This window comes from Gobius niger (assembly GCF_951799975.1).
Source record: "Gobius niger genome assembly, chromosome: 2".
Classification (NCBI taxonomy): Eukaryota; Metazoa; Chordata; class Actinopteri; order Gobiiformes; family Gobiidae; genus Gobius; species Gobius niger.
This window is the reverse complement of record NC_136853.1, coordinates 2,951,390-2,972,482: the sequence shown is the minus strand read 5'-3', so window position 1 is coordinate 2,972,482 and position 21,093 is coordinate 2,951,390. Positions and strand designations below refer to the sequence as shown.

Genomic DNA, 21,093 nt, shown 5'->3' with positions numbered 1-21,093 from the left:
GTTTGTGGCAGACCGCACTCACGTGTTTTGGGACTGTCCAAGATGAATATCGTCGAGGAGTTGTCCTTCACTTAGAATTCAAATTGAATGTCTTCTTATAAAAAAGTACTTCTTTTCATAGGTAAGACAATGATCACAGTCTCCTGGCTTAAACCTCAGTCCCCCTTTATTACTCAAGGGCAAAACGAACTACAAGAACTGACTTATTTATGGACTCTTGGCCTCAGTTCGAAGCTACACTTCAATCGTTATTGTATGAACATAAGGTGCACCTTCATTTGGCTCATTACTGGATATTTTGGGATATTTTTCTACAGTTGTGTGACTTGCAGTGAAGATGTCAAATAAATGAGGTTATTCACCTTTTATATTTGAGTTTGTTTCCCCAGATAATTATCATACTTTTGTAATGCTTACCTCTGGAGGGACGATCTCATCCAAAATGTCAGGAATAGCTAAAGAACAACGTAAAACAGCGTTATGTATAGATCAGCACATTTGTATGAAAAAGACATGGTACCTCTACAGTATGTTACACCCATGGTCCACAGCACTCCAGTGTTAGGGTAAGATCCTTCGAGGCAGGAGCAGAGAAATAGTCCTGGGACATTCGTGCAAACACCCAGAAAACCACATATATCTGGAGTTTCACTGCATTCATCGATATCTAAAAGAAAAACAGACAAAGTTCATAAAGGTTTGTTTGCAAACAGCAGGGGTGTCAAGCATGTGGCCCGTGGGCCGGATTAGGTCCACGGGATGATTTAAGTAGAGCATGTTAAAAACAGTGAGGCAGGAGTTCACTGCACCAAGAGACGAAGCGAACATTAAAGAGGCATGTGCGGCTACGGATACACTGTTTTCTTTTCTGTTTGAAATAAGGAAGCGCGTTGTATTGGAAGACATTCATGTTTACTGAAAAGGCTTCCTGCAGGTTGTTCCTGCGTCATATTGGTGACCGGGAAATCACTGCCAGACTACAAGTGTTTGAAAACATCGTAGTTTTGCAGGCCAGGCAAATGTTTTCTCCCTCTGGCTGCTTCAAACGTGACCCTGTATGGGCAGCTCCAAACTCACCGCTGCAGGGGTTGGCGTTGCTGGCGATCACAGCTGGTGTAAGCGGCCGATACCCCGGGGTGCACGTGCAGATGTAGGACCCCAGGGTGTTGTTGCAGGTGGCCTCTGGACCACAGACGTCAGGATCATCCACACATTCGTCAACATCTGCGAGATCATACAGTCACATGAAACGTAAAGGTTTATTTTACTTACAACAACGCAGCGACTGCCAAGAGGAAGCTGGTTATACACGCCCACAAAGCCATTTTCAGGCCATCACGTTGTAGCGCAGGGTTGTCACGATAACCCTAACCCTAATGACTCTATAACCTTAACCCTAATCCTTATGACTCTATGACCTTAACCCTAATCCTTATGACTCTATAACCTTAACCCTAGTCCTAATGACTCTATAACCTTAACCCTAATCCTTATGACTCTATGACCTTAACCCTAATCCTTATGACTCTATAACCTTAACCCTAATCCTTATGACTCTATAACCTTAACCCTAATCCTTATGACTCTATGACCTTAACCCTAATCCTTATGATGCTATAACCTTAACCCTAATCCTTATGACTCTATAACCTTAACCCTAATCCTTATGACTCTATAACCTTAACCCTAATCCTCATGACCCTATAACCTTAACCCTAATCCTAATGACTCTATAACCTTAACCCTAATCCTAATGACTCTATAACCTTAACCCTAATCCTTCTGACTCTATAACCTTAACCCTAATCCTAATGACTCTACAACCTTAACCCTAATCCTTATGACTCTATAACCTTAACCCTAATCCTAATGACCCTATAACCTTAACCCTAATCCTTCTGACTCTATGACCTTAACCCTAATCCTTCTGACCCTATAACCTTAGCCCTAATCCTTCTGACCCTATAACCTTAACCCTAATCCTAATGACTCTATAACCTTAACCCTAATCCTTCTGACTCTATAACCTTAACCCTAATCCTAATGACTCTATAACCTTAACCCTAATCCTCATGACTCTATAACCTTAACCCTAATCCTCATGACTCTATAACCTTAACCCTAATCCTTATGACTCTATAACCTTAACCCTAATCCTTATGACCCTATAACCTTAACCCTAATCCTAATGACTCTATAACCTTAACCCTAATCCTAATGACTCTATAACCTTAACCCTAATCCTAATGACTCTATAACCTTAACCCTAATCCTAATGACTCTATAACCTTAACCCTAATCCTAATGACCCTATAACCTTAACCCTAATCCTAATGACTCTACAACCTTAACCCTAATCCTAATGACTCTATAACCTTAACCCTAATCCTTCTGACTCTATAACCTTAACCCTAATCCTAATGACTCTATAACCTTAACCCTAATCCTCATGACTCTATAACCTTAACCCTAATCCTTATGACTCTATAACCTTAACCCTAATCCTTATGACCCTATAACCTTAACCCTAATCCTAATGACTCTATAACCTTAACCCTAATCCTAATGACTCTATAACCTTAACCCTAATCCTAATGACTCTATAACCTTAACCCTAATCCTTCTGACTCTATAACCTTAACCCTAATCCTCATGACCCTATAACCTTAACCCTAATCCTAATGACTCTATAACCTTAACCCTAATCCTTCTGACTCTATAACCTTAACCCTAATCCTCATGACCCTATAACCTTAACCCTAATCCTAATGACTTTATAACCTTAACCCTAATCCTTATGACTCTATAACCTTAACCCTAATCCTTATGACTCTATGACCTTAACCCTAATCCTTATGATGCTATAACCTTAACCCTAATCCTAATGACTCTATAACCTTAACCCTAATCCTTCTGACTCTATAACCTTAACCCTAATCCTAATGACTCTACAACCTTAACCCTAATCCTTATGACTCTATAACCTTAACCCTAATCCTAATGACCCTATAACCTTAACCCTAATCCTTCTGACTCTATGACCTTAACCCTAATCCTTCTGACCCTATAACCTTAACCCTAATCCTTCTGACTCTATAACCTTAACCCTAATCCTCATGACCCTATAACCTTAACCCTAATCCTAATGACTTTATAACCTTAACCCTAATCCTTATGACTCTATAACCTTAACCCTAATCCTTATGACTCTATGACCTTAACCCTAATCCTTATGATGCTATAACCTTAACCCTAATCCTTATGACTCTATAACCTTAACCCTAATCCTTATGACTCTATAACCTTAACCCTAATCCTCATGACCCTATAACCTTAACCCTAATCCTAATGACTCTATAACCTTAACCCTAATCCTAATGACTCTATAACCTTAACCCTAATCCTTCTGACTCTATAACCTTAACCCTAATCCTAATGACTCTACAACCTTAACCCTAATCCTTATGACTCTATAACCTTAACCCTAATCCTAATGACCCTATAACCTTAACCCTAATCCTTCTGACTCTATGACCTTAACCCTAATCCTTCTGACCCTATAACCTTAACCCTAATCCTTCTGACCCTATAACCTTAACCCTAATCCTAATGACTCTATAACCTTAACCCTAATCCTTCTGACTCTATAACCTTAACCCTAATCCTAATGACTCTATAACCTTAACCCTAATCCTCATGACTCTATAACCTTAACCCTAATCCTCATGACTCTATAACCTTAACCCTAATCCTTATGACTCTATAACCTTAACCCTAATCCTTATGACCCTATAACCTTAACCCTAATCCTAATGACTCTATAACCTTAACCCTAATCCTAATGACTCTATAACCTTAACCCTAATCCTAATGACTCTATAACCTTAACCCTAATCCTAATGACTCTATAACCTTAACCCTAATCCAAATGACCCTATAACCTTAACCCTAATCCTAATGACTCTACAACCTTAACCCTAATCCTAATGACTCTATAACCTTAACCCTAATCCTTCTGACTCTATAACCTTAACCCTAATCCTAATGACTCTATAACCTTAACCCTAATCCTCATGACTCTATAACCTTAACCCTAATCCTTATGACTCTATAACCTTAACCCTAATCCTTATGACCCTATAACCTTAACCCTAATCCTAATGACTCTATAACCTTAACCCTAATCCTAATGACTCTATAACCTTAACCCTAATACTAATGACTCTATAACCTTAACCCTAATCCTTCTGACTCTATAACCTTAACCCTAATCCTCATGACCCTATAACCTTAACCCTAATCCTAATGACTCTATAACCTTAACCCTAATCCTTCTGACTCTATAACCTTAACCCTAATCCTCATGACCCTATAACCTTAACCCTAATCCTAATGACTTTATAACCTTAACCCTAATCCTTATGACTCTATAACCTTAACCCTAATCCTTATGACTCTATAACATTAACCCTAATCCTCATGACCCTATAACCTTAACCCTAATCCTTATGACTCTATAACCTTAACCCTAATCCTCATGACTCTATAACCTTAACCCTAATCCTTCTGACTCTATAACCTTAACCCTAATCCTTATGACTCTATAACCTTAACCCTAATCCTCATGACCCTATAACCTTAACCCTAATCCTTATGACTCTATAACCTTAACGCTAATCCTAATGACTCTATAACTTTACCCTAATCCTTCTGACTCTATAACCTTAACCCTAATCCTTATGACTCTATAACCTTAACCCTAATCCTTATGACTCTATAACCTTAACCCTAATCCTTATGATTCTATAACCTTAACCCTAATCCTTATGACTCTATAACCTTAACCCTAATCCTAATGACTCTATAACCTTAACCCTAATCCTAATGACTCTATAACCTTAACCCTAATCCTAATGACTCTATAACCTTAACCCTAATCCTAATGACCCTATAACCTTAACCCTAATCCTTATGACCCTATAACCTTAACCCTAATCCTTATGACCCTATAACCTTAACCCTAATCCTTATGACCCTATAACCTTAACCCTAATCCTAATGACTCTATAACCTTAACCCTAATCCTAATGACTCTATAACCTTAACCCTAATCCTTATGACTCTATAACCTTAACCCTAATCCTAATGACTCTATAACCTTAACCCTAATCCTTATGACCCTATAACCTTAACCCTAATCCTTATGACCCTATAACCTTAACCCTAATCCTTATGACCCTATAACCTTAACCCTAATCCTTATGACTCTATAACCTTAACCCTAATCCTAATGACTCTATAACCTTAACCCTAATCCTTATGACCCTATAACCTTAACCCTAATCCTTATGACCCTATAACCTTAACCCTAATCCTTATGACCCTATAACCTTAACCCTAATCCTAATGACTCTATAACCTTAACCCTAATCCTAATGACTCTATAACCTTAACCCTAATCCTAATGACTCTATAACCTTAACCCTAATCCTAATGACTCTATAACCTTAACCCTAATCCTTATGACTCTATAACCTTAACCCTAATCCTTATGACCCTATAACCTTAACCCTAATCCTAATGACTCTATAACCTTAACCCTAATCCTTATGACTCTATAACCTTAACCCTAATCCTTATGACTCTATAACCTTAACCCTAATCCTTATGACCCTATAACCTTAACCCTAATCCTAATGACTCTATAACCTTAACCCTAATCCTTATGACTCTATAACCTTAACCCTAATCCTAATGACCCTATAACCTTAACCCTAATCCTAATGACTCTATAACCTTAACGCTAATCCTAATGACCCTATAACCTTAACCCTAATCCTTCTGACTCTATAACCTTAACCCTAATCCTCATGACCCTATAACCTTAACCCTAATCCTAATGACTCTATAACCTTAACCCTAATCCTAATGACTCTATAATCTTAACCCTAATCCTTATGACTCTATAACCTTAACCCTAATCCTAATGACTCTATAACCTTTACCCTAATCCTTATGACCCTATAACCTTAACCCTAATCCTAATTACTCTATAACCTTAACCCTAATCCTAATGACTCTATAACCTTAACCCTAATCCTTATGACTCTATAACCTTAACCCTAATCCTTATGACTCTATAACCTTAACCCTAATCCTCATGACCCTATAACCTTAACCCTAATCCTAATGACTCTATAACCTTAACCCTAATCCTTATGACCCTATAACCTTAACCCTAATCCTAATGACTCTATAACCTTAACCCTAATCCTAATGACTCTATAACCTTAACCCTAATCCTTATGACTCTATAACCTTAACCCTAATCCTAATGACTCTATAACCTTAACCCTAATCCTTATGACCCTATAACCTTAACCCTAATCCTAATGACTCTATAACCTTAACCCTAATCCTAATGACTCTATAACCTTAACCCTAATCCTAATGACTCTATAACCTTAACCCTAATCCTAATGACTCTATAACCTTAACCCTAATCCTAATGACCCTATAACCTTAACCCTAATCCTTATGACTCTATAACCTTAACCCTAATCCTAATGACCCTATAACCTTAACCCTAATCCTAATGACTCTATAACCTTAACCCTAATCCTAATGACCCTATAACCTTAACCCTAATCCTAATGACCCTATAACCTTAACCCTAATCCTAATGACCCTATAACCTTAACCCTAATCCTAATGACTCTATAACCTTAACCCTAATCCTTATGACCCTATAACCTTAACCCTAATCCTTATGACTCTATAACCTTAACCCTAATCCTTATGACCCTATAACCTTAACCCTAATCCTTATGACTCTATAACCTTAACCCTAATCCTAATGACCCTATAACCTTAACCCTAATCCTAATGACTCTATAACCTTAACGCTAATCCTAATGACCCTATAACCTTAACCCTAATCCTTATGACTCTATAACCTTAACCCTAATCCTAATGACCCTATAACCTTAACCCTAATCCTAATGACTCTATAACCTTAACCCTAATCCTTATGACCCTATAACCTTAACCCTAATCCTTATGACTCTATAACCTTAACCCTAATCCTTATGACCCTATAACCTTAACCCTAATCCTTATGACTCTATAACCTTAACCCTAATCCTAATGACCCTATAACCTTAACCCTAATCCTAATGACTCTATAACCTTAACGCTAATCCTAATGACCCTATAACCTTAACCCTAATCCTTATGACTCTATAACCTTAACCCTAATCCTAATGACCCTATAACCTTAACCCTAATCCTAATGACTCTATAACCTTAACCCTAATCCTAATGACCCTATAACCTTAACCCTAATCCTTATGACTCTATAACCTTAACCCTAATCCTAATGACCCTATAACCTTAACCCAAATCCTAATGACTCTATGACCTTAACCCTAATCCTAATGACTCTATAACCTTAACCCTACTCCTAATGACCCTATAACCTTACCCTAATCCTAATGACCCTATAACCTTAACCCTAATCCTTATGACTCTATAACCTTAACCCTAATCCTTATGACTCTATAACCTTAACCCTAATCCTTATGACTCTATAACCTTAACCCTAATCCTTATGACTCTATAACCTTAACCCTAATCCTTATGACCCTATAACCTTAACCCTAATCCTTCTGACTCTATAACCTTAACCCTAATCCTTATGACTCTATAACCTTAACCCTAATCCTTATGACTCTATAACCTTAACCCTACTCCTAATGACCCTATAACCTTACCCTAATCCTAATGACTCTATAACCTTAACCCTAATCCTAATGACCCTATAACCTTAACCCTAATCCTAATGACTCTATGACCTTAACCCTAATCCTAATGACTCTATAACCTTAACCCTAATCCTAATGACTCTATAACCTTAACCCTACTCCTAATGACCCTATAACCTTACCCTAATCCTAATGACCCTATAACCTTAACCCTAATCCTTATGACTCTATAACCTTAACCCTAATCCTTATGACTCTATAACCTTAACCCTAATCCTTATGACTCTATAACCTTAACCCTAATCCTTATGACCCTATAACCTTAACCCTAATCCTTCTGACTCTATAACCTTAACCCTAATCCTTATGACTCTATAACCTTAACCCTAATCCTTATGACTCTATAACCTTAACCCTAATCCTTATGACTCTATAACCTTAACCCTAATCCTTATGACTCTATAACCTTAACCCTAATCCTTATGACTCTATAACCTTAACCCTAATCCTTATGACCCTATAACCTTAACCCTAATCCTTCTGACTCTATAACCTTAACCCTAATCCTTATGACTCTATAACCTTAACCCTAATCCTTATGACTCTATAACCTTAACCCTACTCCTAATGACCCTATAACCTTACCCTAATCCTAATGACTCTATAACCTTAACCCTAATCCTAATGACCCTATAACCTTAACCCTAATCCTAATGACTCTATGACCTTAACCCTAATCCTAATGACTCTATAACCTTAACCCTAATCCTAATGACTCTATAACCTTAACCCTACTCCTAATGACTCTATAACCTTAACCCTACTCCTAATGACCCTATAACCTTACCCTAATCCTAATGACCCTATAACCTTAACCCTAATCCTTATGACCCTATAACCTTAACCCTAATCCTTATGACTCTATAACCTTAACCCTAATCCTAATGACTCTATAACCTTAACCCTACTCCTAATTACCCTATAACCTTACCCTAATCCTAATGACTCTATAACCTTAACCTTAAAGGAATAGGCCACCGTTTTTACATACTAAGATATGTTCTTACCTAACCTTAGCCGAGTTAATATATCCCCGTCTGGTCTTTGTCCGTGCGCTCTGTCAGGCAAACGGAGCACATACGCAGCCTCTCCCACATGTCATATAGCTCCAAAAAAGCTCACGATAGAAGCTACCAAGCTCTTCCACGTGTTCCCTATTTAAATAAAGTTACGTGAAGTGTTTTCATGCGAAGTATATTTACACAGAAATGTAGCATGTCGATTTTATAAGCAGATAAAAAGGGGGACTATATTGTGAGGCGTAATGATACAAGAGCACAACGTCCGCGCAGTAACTCCTAAAGACTTCCCCGCTCACTTCCGTCAACAGAAGCTGCGTGACTTGTACAGAGCCTTTTACAACAAGCAGAAAATATATTTTGGGAAAGTGCTCTCGCATTCTTACCTCATGGTCGAGGTCCTGAGTCCTGTGTCGTCGTCCGGGGTGAGTTGGAAATCTGTGAAACATTACTACACTATATACTTTCTGCTTGTTATCACAGCCCGGCACGATGCACGCAAAAGGCATTGTTCACAAGTTATCCACGCTTCTTCAACTGTTCTCTGCAGCTCTACAAGTCACGCAGCTTCTATTGACGGAAGTGAGCGGGGAAGTCTTTAGGAGTTACTGCGCGGACGTTGTGCTCCTGTATCATTACGCCTCACAATATAGTCCCCCTTTTTATCTGCTTATAAAATCGACATGCTACATTTCTGTGTAAATATACTTTGCATGAAAACACTTCACGTAACTTTATTTAAATAGGGAACAGGTGGAAGAGCTTGGTAGCTTCTATCGTGAGCTTTTTTGGAGCTATATGACATGTGGGAGAGGCTGCGTATGTGCTCCGCTTGCCTGGCAGAGCGCACGGACAAAGACCAGACGGGGATATATTAACTCGACTAAGGTAAGGTAAGAGCATATCTTAGTATGTAAAAACGGTGGCCTATTCCTTTAATCCTAATGACTCTATAACCTTAACCCTAATCCTTATGACCGTAGCCTTCAGACCTGTTGTGTGTTTATATTTGGTTGTATTTTGTGTATTGATTTTTTTTGCTGCAGCATCAAGGCGAATTTCCCACATACGGGACAATAATCTTATTTATTTTATCTTCTGAAACAATGCAGCCATTTTGATTTGCAAATTGTAAATGAATGTTTTCAGAAAGCCCAGCCAGAGTGCAGAGACTGTTGTTGTTTCACCTTGACATGGGTTGTTCGAGGCAGGGGGGGCGTTGTTGAAAGTGGAGAATCCCTCCTGACAGGAGCAGTTGTAGGTTCCAGGTTCGTTGGCGCAGACTGAATTCGGCACGCATATGGTGGTGTCCAAACACTCGTCTATATCTGTAAAGGAGAATCACATGGGGATTTATCTTCACGGAGCCTGGATTTGTTCCTGTGCGTGGGTTTTCGGGCGGTTTTACCTCGACACGGAGGTTCGGTCCCGCCCGTCACATTTTCATAGCCTGTTGCGCACACGCAGACGAAACTCCCCACACTGTTGAGGCAGATCTCGTTGTCTCTGCAAACATCTCCCAGGCACTCATCCACATCTTTGTAGAAAACACAAGACGATGACTGACTTATAGCAGGCAACGTCAGGCCCGGGGGCCAAATACGGCCCTCCAGCACAGAACCTCTGGCCCCCAATATGATTTTGAGAAATATTATTATGCAAATAAGGGATCAAATACCTGTTAAAGTACTCTAAACATGTGAGGAATAGTGTCCTTTTATAGTGTATTTTTTAAATGTCCTTGCAGAACATCCCACTTGGTCATATATAATGTAAAACAGTGATTCTCAACTGGTGGGTCGGGACACAAAAGTGGAACAGGGAACTTTTTTTTCAATATTTTCCATCTGAAACTACACGAAACACACTGGAGTCTGTTAGAATTAATATTGTTGGATTTTTTATCATGATTTCAGTCTTAACCGTCGTGTGGCCCTTAATTTTGCACCCTTTCAAGACCCTATAGTCAAAAAATGTGCACTCCAAAAAAGAGCCTTAAAATAACCATTCATTCATATTTTTTTCTACTTCTTTTTACAAAAATCTTAACTGGCTTTGGGGTCTTTTTTTTTTCTTTTTTTGTTTTCACTTTTTTTTTTATTTCACACAGGCAGGATTTGAGAATGAAAAAAATTATAATAGAAAATATCCCCACCACTCAGGTCTCCTATCCTGTCTCTAAACCCTTTCCCCCCTCCAATGACCCTTGACTGTAATTTATTAATTTAATGTTGATGTTTTTATTGATTCTATTTGCTTTCTTGTATTTATGCAACTGTGAAGCACTTTGAATTGCCTTGTGTATGAATTGTGCTCTACAAATAAACTTGCCTTGCCTTGCCTACCGTAAGAAAGGGAGGGAAAGAAGGAGGGGAAAAGATAATAATGATAAAAAAGTGTTGTTTTTTTTATGTAAAATGAAAAAAAAAAAAGAGAAAAAAAAGAGGATGAGGTAAAAAAGCAGGGAAGGGAAAAGTAAGACAGTTAATTGTGGTAAATATATTTGTGGATGAAAGATATTGTCTTAGAAGTTATGTTTCATTTTCTCTCTCGTCATCCATGACCTCAGTATTGTGTGACTTTTGGGTCATTTTTATAGGCCGTGGGCTCCAGTGGTTTTCGGCCCCACGAGGGTCTATGTCTTGTTCAATAAAAACATGTGGTAAATACAATATTTCATAAGATATATGACAAATTACAGTTTGACTTGGTGGTACTAAAGTGGTCTCGGAGCTGGACCACTTTAGTACCACTGATGTAAAACGTTGGCATTTGCACAAAATGGTTCTTTCTTTAGGCTACAAAGGTGAGGTTCGGCCCTTGGTGTTTTGGCTATGATGAAAATCGTCCCTCTGTGACGTAAACTTGCCCCCCCCTGACTTATAGGCTGTTGTGTGAGTGTGTGTGGCGGTGACTGCACCTGTGCACGGGTTGTTTGATGCAGGCGGGTTTATGCCGTCTGTTACAGTAAAGCCAGGGAGGCATTCACAGCTAAACCCTCCGTCATAGTTGGTGCAGTTAGCATTAGCAACACAGGGAGAAGATGCACATTCGTCAATATCTGCAAACAGAGAAGCACAGATTTATCCGGGGATAGGGCTGATGCCAGTCTGGAATCGAGAAAGAAAGGTTTAGGTTCTCCTGGTATCAAAAAATAAAAGTATCGAAAGCAGGCACAGAAAATAATGTATAATCTTTATATTCAAGTTTTGATGCTTTTGATGCTCACCCACACAGTCGTAGTTGTTGAGAGTTGGGGCAGAGCCCAGTTCAAATCCAGGTAAACATAAACATATCCCATGATATCCACAAAACACATGTGGTTTGGTCCCACAAAGGTTAGGTATGCTGCAGTTGCTATGAGCTACGCAGACACAAATGTCAGTCACTGGAGAAAACGTCACATTAGCGAGTACGCTCAAGAGAATGGTCACTTCTTACCTGTTGTCCAGGAGAATTTGCCTGGAAGTAAAATCTGGGGTGGATGGCTCAGTGGTCTGTAGACGAAGAACCCTTCGGGGCATTTCATAACTTCCAACTGATTTAACCAATCGAAACATGCACCGTTGTTGTTCACAAAAACCATGAACAAACCGGATCCATGCATGTTGTAGTTATGAGTGGACATCAGACCATGCTCACTGCCGCCCTGAAAACCCAGATAGCATGAAAAGGAAAGGACATCACCCCCTTCACCCACGAAGCGCAGCCATGATCCGACCAGGCCAGAGTCGTCGAGGTAAGGTGGGACTGAGGGCAGCGTAGCGTGGCGCCGAGGTTCATTTATCGTAGTGTATGAAGTACAAGAACCTGCAGAGGAGCAGTGCATGATTATGTCCAAAACACATGGAAAGGTACGTAGCAGTCAATGTCTTTATTTATAAAGCACATTTAAAAACAACCATAGTCGACCAAAGTGCTATAACTATGTAAAATAAACACAATCAAACTTTAACACAGGTCATATATGTAGGCCCGCCTTAATGAACCCATAGGCCCCGGGTGCGAGTGGTGTGTGAATCTGCGGGCGTGTATCTGCGGGCGTGTATCTGCGGGCGTGTATCTGCGGGCGTGTATCTGCAGGCGCGTATCTGCAGGCGCGTTTCTACAAAGAGGCTGCGGTGCAAAGCAGCATCGATATGAGGCGTCGTTAATGAAGGAGTCACACGGTTCCGATGGATTACTCAGCAGAACCGGTTCTCCTTGTAGATACTCGGTGCTGCTCCAGTGGGACAAAGAGCCACAAGGAGGCCAAAAAGCCGCGGGTTGCCGACCCCCGTGATAGGCCCTTGAATACGGGCGGCCCCTGGGCTCCAGCCCCTGCCAGCCCATTGGTTAAGGCGGCTCATTATAAAGGCACAAACTGTGTCTGGTCCACATCGAAGCGAAGGCCAAAGCAAAAAGAAGAGTTTTTAATTTAAACTCCTCTGTAGACTGAGCCGAGCGCACATGAAGCGGAGGCTGAGACGGCTCGGGCACCTCTGGACACACAGACAGAAGGAGCTGGTCAGCAGACCTCAGAGCTCTGGAAGGACAGTAGAGCTGGTCAGCAGACCTCAGAGCTTTGGAAGGACAGAAGGAGCTGGTCAGCAGACCTCAGAGCTCTGGAAGGACAGGACAGTTCTGACAAACACTGAGGTGCCGGCGAATTTAGGCATTTCAAAACAATCAGCAGAATTTTAAACTTAATTTGAAAGGGAACTGGAGGCCAATGTAAAGAGGACAGAACAGGAGTCATGTGCTCTGTGGGAAACTGATGATTTTTAGCTAATGTTATATTTTATAATGCTACTGAATGTTTTTGATGAGTTTAATCTATGTGCTTTAAGTTTCAGTTGAAACCAATCTTTTCACCGGCACATTGCTGTAACAATACCACATTTCTTGCTCTTGCATTCTTTTGCTCAAACCTGTGGATACGCCGGTGCCCTCCCCGGAGCTGTGCAGGGACGGACTGGGACTGAAAAAGGGCCCTGGACTCTGACCAGCCTGGCCCAAATTAGCGTAAATGCAGCACTTCCACAAAGACATGTGTGAACCTCTTACCTCCCGTCTTAGCCGAGTGCATTTCCTCCAGTTCGGTTTTACCCAAATCTAAAAGCTTCTCCACTGGAGAGCAACAGCATAACGCCTCATTTGAAAGCTAAGACATACAAAAGTGATTGTACCCTTTTGTTACATTGTTGCAGCATGTTTTTGTTGTTTGTTCATTACTTTTTCTGTGGCTTTTTGTTGTGTTTTCGTCAGTTTTTTGTCCGTTTTTCATTGCTTATTTCGTTTCTTTGTTGTCATGTTTTCGCCATGTCTTAGTGACTTTTTTGTCACATTTTTGTTTCTTTTCTGGCTCACTCGATGCTATTTTGATGCTTTGCTTTTAAGCTCTTAGATTTGGGTAAAGCTCGGTTAAGGCGGGGGTTTAAGAGGTTAAGGAGACAATTTAGACTGGTGGCCCAAGAGCCAGAGGCCCTTCTGTGATCTTCCAGAATGGACATATGGCCAGTCCGCTCCTGGAGCAGTGAAAAATAACTCCATATAAGGCAAGAGGAAGGACCTGCTGACCTTGGCCCGAGCTCATCTTCTATCTCTTCGTGAACGACACATTTTTTCTGATATATATTTGTTAGACGGTGCCGTTTCCTGGGACGGGCCCGTACGAGCACCGTGTGCATGGTTAGTATAGTACAGGGACTTTGGCATTCAGATAAATTAGTGTTTAGAAACTGTAATTTTAATAGGGCATAAAATCTCCTTGACCAAAGCTACTTCTGGTGGTTTCTCCTCGGACCTTGGGATCAACGAATACGCTGGCGAGACCTTTTTGATACTTTAATATGTTAAACTGTTTAACTGTGTTTAAAATGATCTTATGGAGTCAGACCTTATGTAAACTTAGAGTTTTAATATTTCCTGTGCCGGTCAGCAGGCGGGCAGCGGCGTTTTGGACTCCCTGCAGGCGCTGGAGGGATTTCATCATTTTGCTCTGTAGCATTACTGATATGACATATTACTGATTAACTGATTTTTACTGAAACGCTGCAAATCTGGCTTCTTTTACCCACTCTTTTGAACAGCTCTTTGAACTGAACGGATCCCAAAGCCAAGATAGAAAAAAGCAAGAGAGAAAACAAACAAAGACTCTACACTCGGCCTATTCGGAGTCTATGGTTGGATACAGAATCGTGATCTTACCAGCAGCAAACGGGCTCATCCAATTCAACAGTGAACCTGCAGAAATACAGTCACGTTTACTTCAAATAGGCCATAGAAGAAAATCAAACAGTAAAGGTGAACTTACACAGAAGCAGAAACATGCAGGTGTCCATCGCTCTCCACTGCCAGAGAGATCGACCCCGAACCTTCACTCTGAGCTGGAGGCGACTCTGTGAAGGAACAACATTTAGTTAGAGGGAAACGATCTGATGCAAAATCTCTAATCAGTGCAAGAGTGTTGGTACAGTGATGTTTCTACAGTGTAGGGAAATGTGTTCTTTGTCCCGTCCTGCGCAGAGCGCACGGACAAAGACCAGACCGGTATATTTTAACTCGACTAAGGTTAGGTAAGAACATATCTCAGTATGTAAAAACGGTGGCCTATTCCTTTAAATGTACACACAAACCGCCAAAACCTCCCTTTGGGGACACATGCAGTTCCACACACAACCAACGGGGGCAATGTTGAGCGATGCACAAATTGAGTGGGGGGAGGTGGGGGGCACACACACACACACACACACACACAAAATCAAAATAAGTCACTTTTTGGGACCGATGAGATTTTAAGAGGGAAATGCATCTTGAAGCAACTGGTGTGTATACTGGTTTAGGTCCCCAAAATTGGCCTAAACAAGACAGACACAGACACGCGCGCACACATAAACACACACACACTCACACACTCACTCACACACACACACCGTTTTTTTCCTATACGCAGATTGCACAAGCTGCATAGGGCCCCGCAGCCTTAAGGGCCCCGCACTGATTGATGGACGTTGTTACAGAGAACGGCTCGCTGACGGCACAGACAGACAGACAGACAGACGTGTCCTGTCTCTGTAATTTTTTTTTATAAATCAAGGGAGCTGCACCCTCTGACCCGCCATGAACAATATGTGACACATTTTTCCTTCCCATGTGAGTGAGGGAACATGTCTCAACAAACAGCGTCATCACCTTCAGTCTGGCTGGAGGCGGCTTTGTGAAGGAACAACATTTGGTTATAGGGAGAAGATCTGATGCAAAATCTCTAATCACTGCAAGAGTGTTGGTTCAGTGATGTTTTTACAGTGTAGGGAAATGTGTTTCTCTGTCCCGTCCTGCACGAGCTGCCTGTCAAAGCCACACATAGACAATACATACACACACACACACACACATACTCGATTAGAGCACTATCGGGGACCCCAACTCTATACCCCAACTCTCGAGGACCACCCTTTCTGAATGAAATAGAGAGATTCTGGCAGGGCCATTTCATCAGGCGGACTGTCCATATATACAAAATCACCTCAGAATTGATTATATTAAAACTTTTGTCCCATCAGTTTTAAACCATCACATTGGGGACAAAGAATTTTAAAGTCACTTTTGAGGACATCTTATACACAGACTAAAAATGTCCTCTTTGGGGACTTCATTTAGATAATTGTCTAACATCAAATTGCAAAGGGAAAAAGTTACTTATTTATCAGATTCAACGATGAAAACATTGTAGTTTCACTTTTGATAACTTTATTATATAAGAAACACAAACAACTTAAATATTTCAAATGACTTATAGTACAAATACTGCAAGAAAACTTTCCTAATCCCATGAAACATTAAAGAAAATTTGTGAATTTGTGAATATGAACATTTCCATCAAAAACAAGAATGGTCACAAGCTTGTCCAATTGTAACTGCTCACTTTAATATCATTGCTTTAGGTTTAGTGAAGCAATCATCATTATAGTCCCTCAATTTGATCAGTCGTGCCTGGAACAGACATACAGTAAAATTAGTATCCACAATATTTCAAAGAAGTATTAAAAAATACTATACTAAACTGGACCAGAAAGTAGATATCGAAGACTAGCTGATACCATAAGACCCACAAATGTAAAAGAGTATTATGGCTGTCTAACTGTCAGGTTAAAACATACCAAATATCATATTCCCAAAACTTAAATAAACTTGCTAAAGAAATAGACCACTGTTTTAACATACTGAGACGTGTTCTTACCTTAGCTTAGACGTGTTGATGTGTACCTGTCTGGTCTTTGTGCGTGCACTCAGTCACGCAAAAAGACCTAAGATGTTTTTAGCATTCCAATAACGGTGTTTTAGTTGTATGTAGGTTGGTCTTTTACAGTCCATGTATTTGTATGAACGGAATGTGCACTGCAATTTAGTATTGAGACCCGTACCTGATGTTTGTCGATGCCACAGTCACTGATTTCATATCCAGCAATATCTGTGAGGTCCTTCTAAAGCAAAATAAAGAAAAGATGCACTGGTGAGACAAATCACTGTTTTATAACTGTTATATCTTAAAAGAAACCACAATATCAACTTGTGAATACTTTTGGGGACAGTGTACACAGCTACACATTCGGATGGAACCAAAATGGGGACCGTGTTATATTCAAAGCAGCCAATATTACTATATGGGATCTTACCTTTGGGGACAGTGTACACGACACATTTGGATGGGACCGAAATGGGGACCGCCATTCAAATGCGGTCAAACATTATGCCAAAGGTTAAATAGTCAATGGTACAGCCTAGATAAATGCCTTTAAAACAACCTTAGACCCTAAAATGCATCAGTAACTAACAGATTGTAGTTTGTGAAACTTGAGCCTTACCTCATTTTGGTCACAAGACACAATTGGCTCACTTCTGCTGGTGTAGTGTTCTGCTAGAGAAAGACAGACAGAAAAGAAAAGAAAAAAATATTTTGTGTTATATTCAATAAATGGATTAGATTGGCACATGCGATTATTGTTTTATACAATAATGGTGTGTTAGTCGTATGTTGTGGGTCGTTTACAATCAAACCCACCTTTGTTTTCAATGAAAGTTGCAGTGAAACGTGCACAAGCTCCACTTACACTGGCAATACATAATATTTTTGATGTTTCACAGAACAATCAGGTGTTTGTATAAATGGAATGTGCACTAAACTTTAGTATTGAGACCCGTACCTGAGGTTTGTCGATGTCACAGCAACTGACTTCATATTCAGCATTTTATGTGAGGTCCTTCTAAAGCATAATAAAGAAAAGATGCTCTGGTGAGAGAAATCACTGTTGTTTAACCATTATATCTTAAAAGAAACCACAATATCAACTCATAAATACTTTTGGGGACAGTGTACACAGCTACACATTTGGATGGAACCAAAATGAGGACCGTGTTATATTCGAAGCAGCCAATATTACTATATAGGATCTTACCTTTGGGGACAGTGTACACGACACATTTGGATGGGACTGAAATGGGGGCCGCCATTGAAACGGGGTCAACCATTATGCCAAAGGTTAAAAAGTCAACATGACAGTCTAGATAAATGCCTTTAAAACAACCTTCGTCCCTAAAATGCATCAGTAACTAACAGATTGTAGTTTGTAAAACTTGGGCCTTACCTCATTTTGGTCACCAGACACAATGGGCTCACTTCTGCTGGGTGTAGTGCTCTGCTAAAGAAAGACAGACAGACATATTTTGTGTTATATTCAATGAATGGATTAGATTGGCACATGTGATTATTGTTTAATACAATAATGGTGCGTTAGTTGTATGTTGTGGGTCTGTTCCAGTCAACCCCACCTTTGTTTTCAATAAAAGTTGCAGTGAAACGTGCACAAGTTGCACTAAAACTAGCAATACATCATATTTTTAATGCTTCACTGAACAATCAGGTGTTTGTATGAATGGAATGTGCACTGCAATTTAGTATTGAGACCCGTACTTGAGGTTTGTCGATGTCACAGCCACTGATTTCATATTCAGCATTTTCTGTGAGGTCCTTCTAAAGCATCTATAATCTATAATAGAAACCGCAATCTCAATGGCCGCCGCCATGGGCGCCGCCATGTTTATTTCCCATACCGACTTTGAAGCTAAGCAGGGAAGGGCCTGGTTAGGACTGGGATGTGAGACCGTTTGGGAACACCAGGAAGCCTGGCGGCATTAGTGAGTGTGTGCGTGGTTGGTGGTGGGGGCTGATGTGCGCAGACTGGTTGCCTCGCTTATCATGGAGTGAATGAATACTGCATCAAATTGGACACCAACTTTGAGCGTCTGGAAAAGCGCAATATACGACTTGCCATGTTTATTTCCCAAAAATCCGCGGCCGGCCCCCACGTGGCGGTCCCTCCGCTCGCGGGCATTGGCCAGGGGCCACCATGTGACCGTCCCACCGGCCGCGGGCATTGGCCACGGGTCCATATGAACCGCGGTGCTGCTGTCCGAGGACAACCCGGCGTCACAACAGCGCGAGTGCACGAGATCTGACTGCCGTGCGTGTGTGTGTGTGTGTGTGTGTGTCATCACTCACCGCTAAACTGCAGGTGTAGACGCTCCGCACAGGTACAGGTACATCCTCCAACACACATGACATCTGCGCGACTTTGTTTAAGTCTCTCCTGCAGTGACCGAGGCTGTGGTTCATTATAGATCCAGTGCTGTGTAATGTCAGAGGCGCAGATAAATGCGTAAGATCCAATCCTGGCCGTATCCGTCTCCAAAGCTTTGTCTCCGAAAAAAAGTACACGCGCTGCTCCGAGTGCTTCAGCCTCCGTGTGCGGAAAGTGAAAATGAAACTACCGCTTAACGAGCACATGGCCTGCACTGTAGCGTTTTTTTTTTTCTCTCCCTTTGCTGCTGTACCATTTATTTTCTATTTTTTCTCTACATTTTATAAAGCGGCTTTGAAAGCGTTGCCAATTGTATTCTAAGGATATAAATACTGTCTCATAAAAAACAACGTATTATTTTTTAGATTGCACTTGCACCGTGATGCACCAAACCGGGTCCTGAACCATGAACCGAACCGTTACAGCTGAACCCCTAATATTTATCTATAAATACTCCACTGTCTCTTGAATTCTATTCCCTGAGTTTAGCGAACATATTGTCGTTGTAGTATATAAGAAAGGAGTACGGGTGCATCAAACACTCCAATTGCATTTTGTTTGAAATTATGTTTAGCATTCATTATTTTACACATTTGTAGTGGCCATAGTTTTTGGAATGGGTTGGGAACCACTGGTCTACTTAGTGCGGGTCTACAGCTGAACTGAGTGACGGGTTATAGGGACTATACTGGACATTTCTTTGTAATAACTCATAATCTCTGAATATCAAATGTGGAGACTAGCGAGGCCCGGCCAAAGGCCGGGTCTCAGCTAGTAATAAAGAAAAGATGCACTGGTGAGACAAATCACTGTTGTTTAACCATTATATCTTAAAAGAAACCACAATATCAACTCATAAATACTTTTGGGGACAGTGTACACAGCTACACATTCGGATGGGACCAAAATGGGGACTGTGTTTTATTCAAAGCAGCCAATATAAATCAAAAGTTGGGTAGAGTTGCCAAAAAGAGTAATGCAACTTTAAAATAATTTTACTCAAGTACAAGTAAAGAGTAGAGGTCCACATGTTTACTGAGTAACTGTTGAAGGACACATACCTCACTTACCTGTTATTCTGTTAGGGACAAAGTCGTTTTTTCCTCATTGCTACTAGATAACATTTTCACAATCATGGCAATTTTTATTAATTTATTTAGATCATGCAGAAAATATTCACACTGAAAAATTTGAACATTTCCAAACGTAGGTTGGGGAAAAAAATATGGTTCATTTTTGCAGTGCTGCAGTAACAGTATGTTGCTTATTTGTAAGCACATGGCAAAAAGCTAATCGGCTATTGCTAATTAGCCAGATGCTGCAATACAGCTATAAATAATGGGGCTGTAGCTAATATATTGCTAGCTTAAAGCACATGGTGACAAGCGAGCAATCTCATCTTTTAGTAGATCATATTTGACAATCATGTATTTTTTTTTTTAAATGCGCATTTTGAACTTCAAAATGTAGCTTGGAGGGAAAGTATTAATTCTTGCATGTTTGCAGTAACTGTATGTTGCTAGTTTGCAAGCTAAGTGGTTATTTCTAATTAGCCAGTTAACCATTTTACATGAATGTACACAGGAATGTGCCTTTTCTTTTTGCACAACATGAACATTTGTTCTCCAAAGT

At 40.3% G+C, this 21,093-nt stretch overlaps 1 protein-coding gene across 1 annotated transcript in view; it reads right to left on the bottom strand.

Moving 5' to 3' along the window:
- The window catches only part of LOC306959975 (adhesion G protein-coupled receptor E4-like), a gene marked incomplete at both ends in the record, with an annotated part of 28,073 nt that extends 9,721 nt beyond the window's left edge, over positions 1-18,352 (bottom strand). The window contains 7 exons of the mRNA XM_079552232.1: positions 418-455; positions 521-667; positions 1,078-1,224; positions 10,030-10,170; positions 10,251-10,379; positions 11,763-11,903; positions 18,280-18,352. Of these exons, the coding sequence (XP_079408358.1) occupies positions 418-455; positions 521-667; positions 1,078-1,224; positions 10,030-10,170; positions 10,251-10,379; positions 11,763-11,903; positions 18,280-18,352 (816 nt within the window). The remainder of the gene's footprint in view (positions 1-417; positions 456-520; positions 668-1,077; positions 1,225-10,029; positions 10,171-10,250; positions 10,380-11,762; positions 11,904-18,279) is intronic.
- Positions 18,353-21,093: the final 2,741 nt, after the last annotated feature.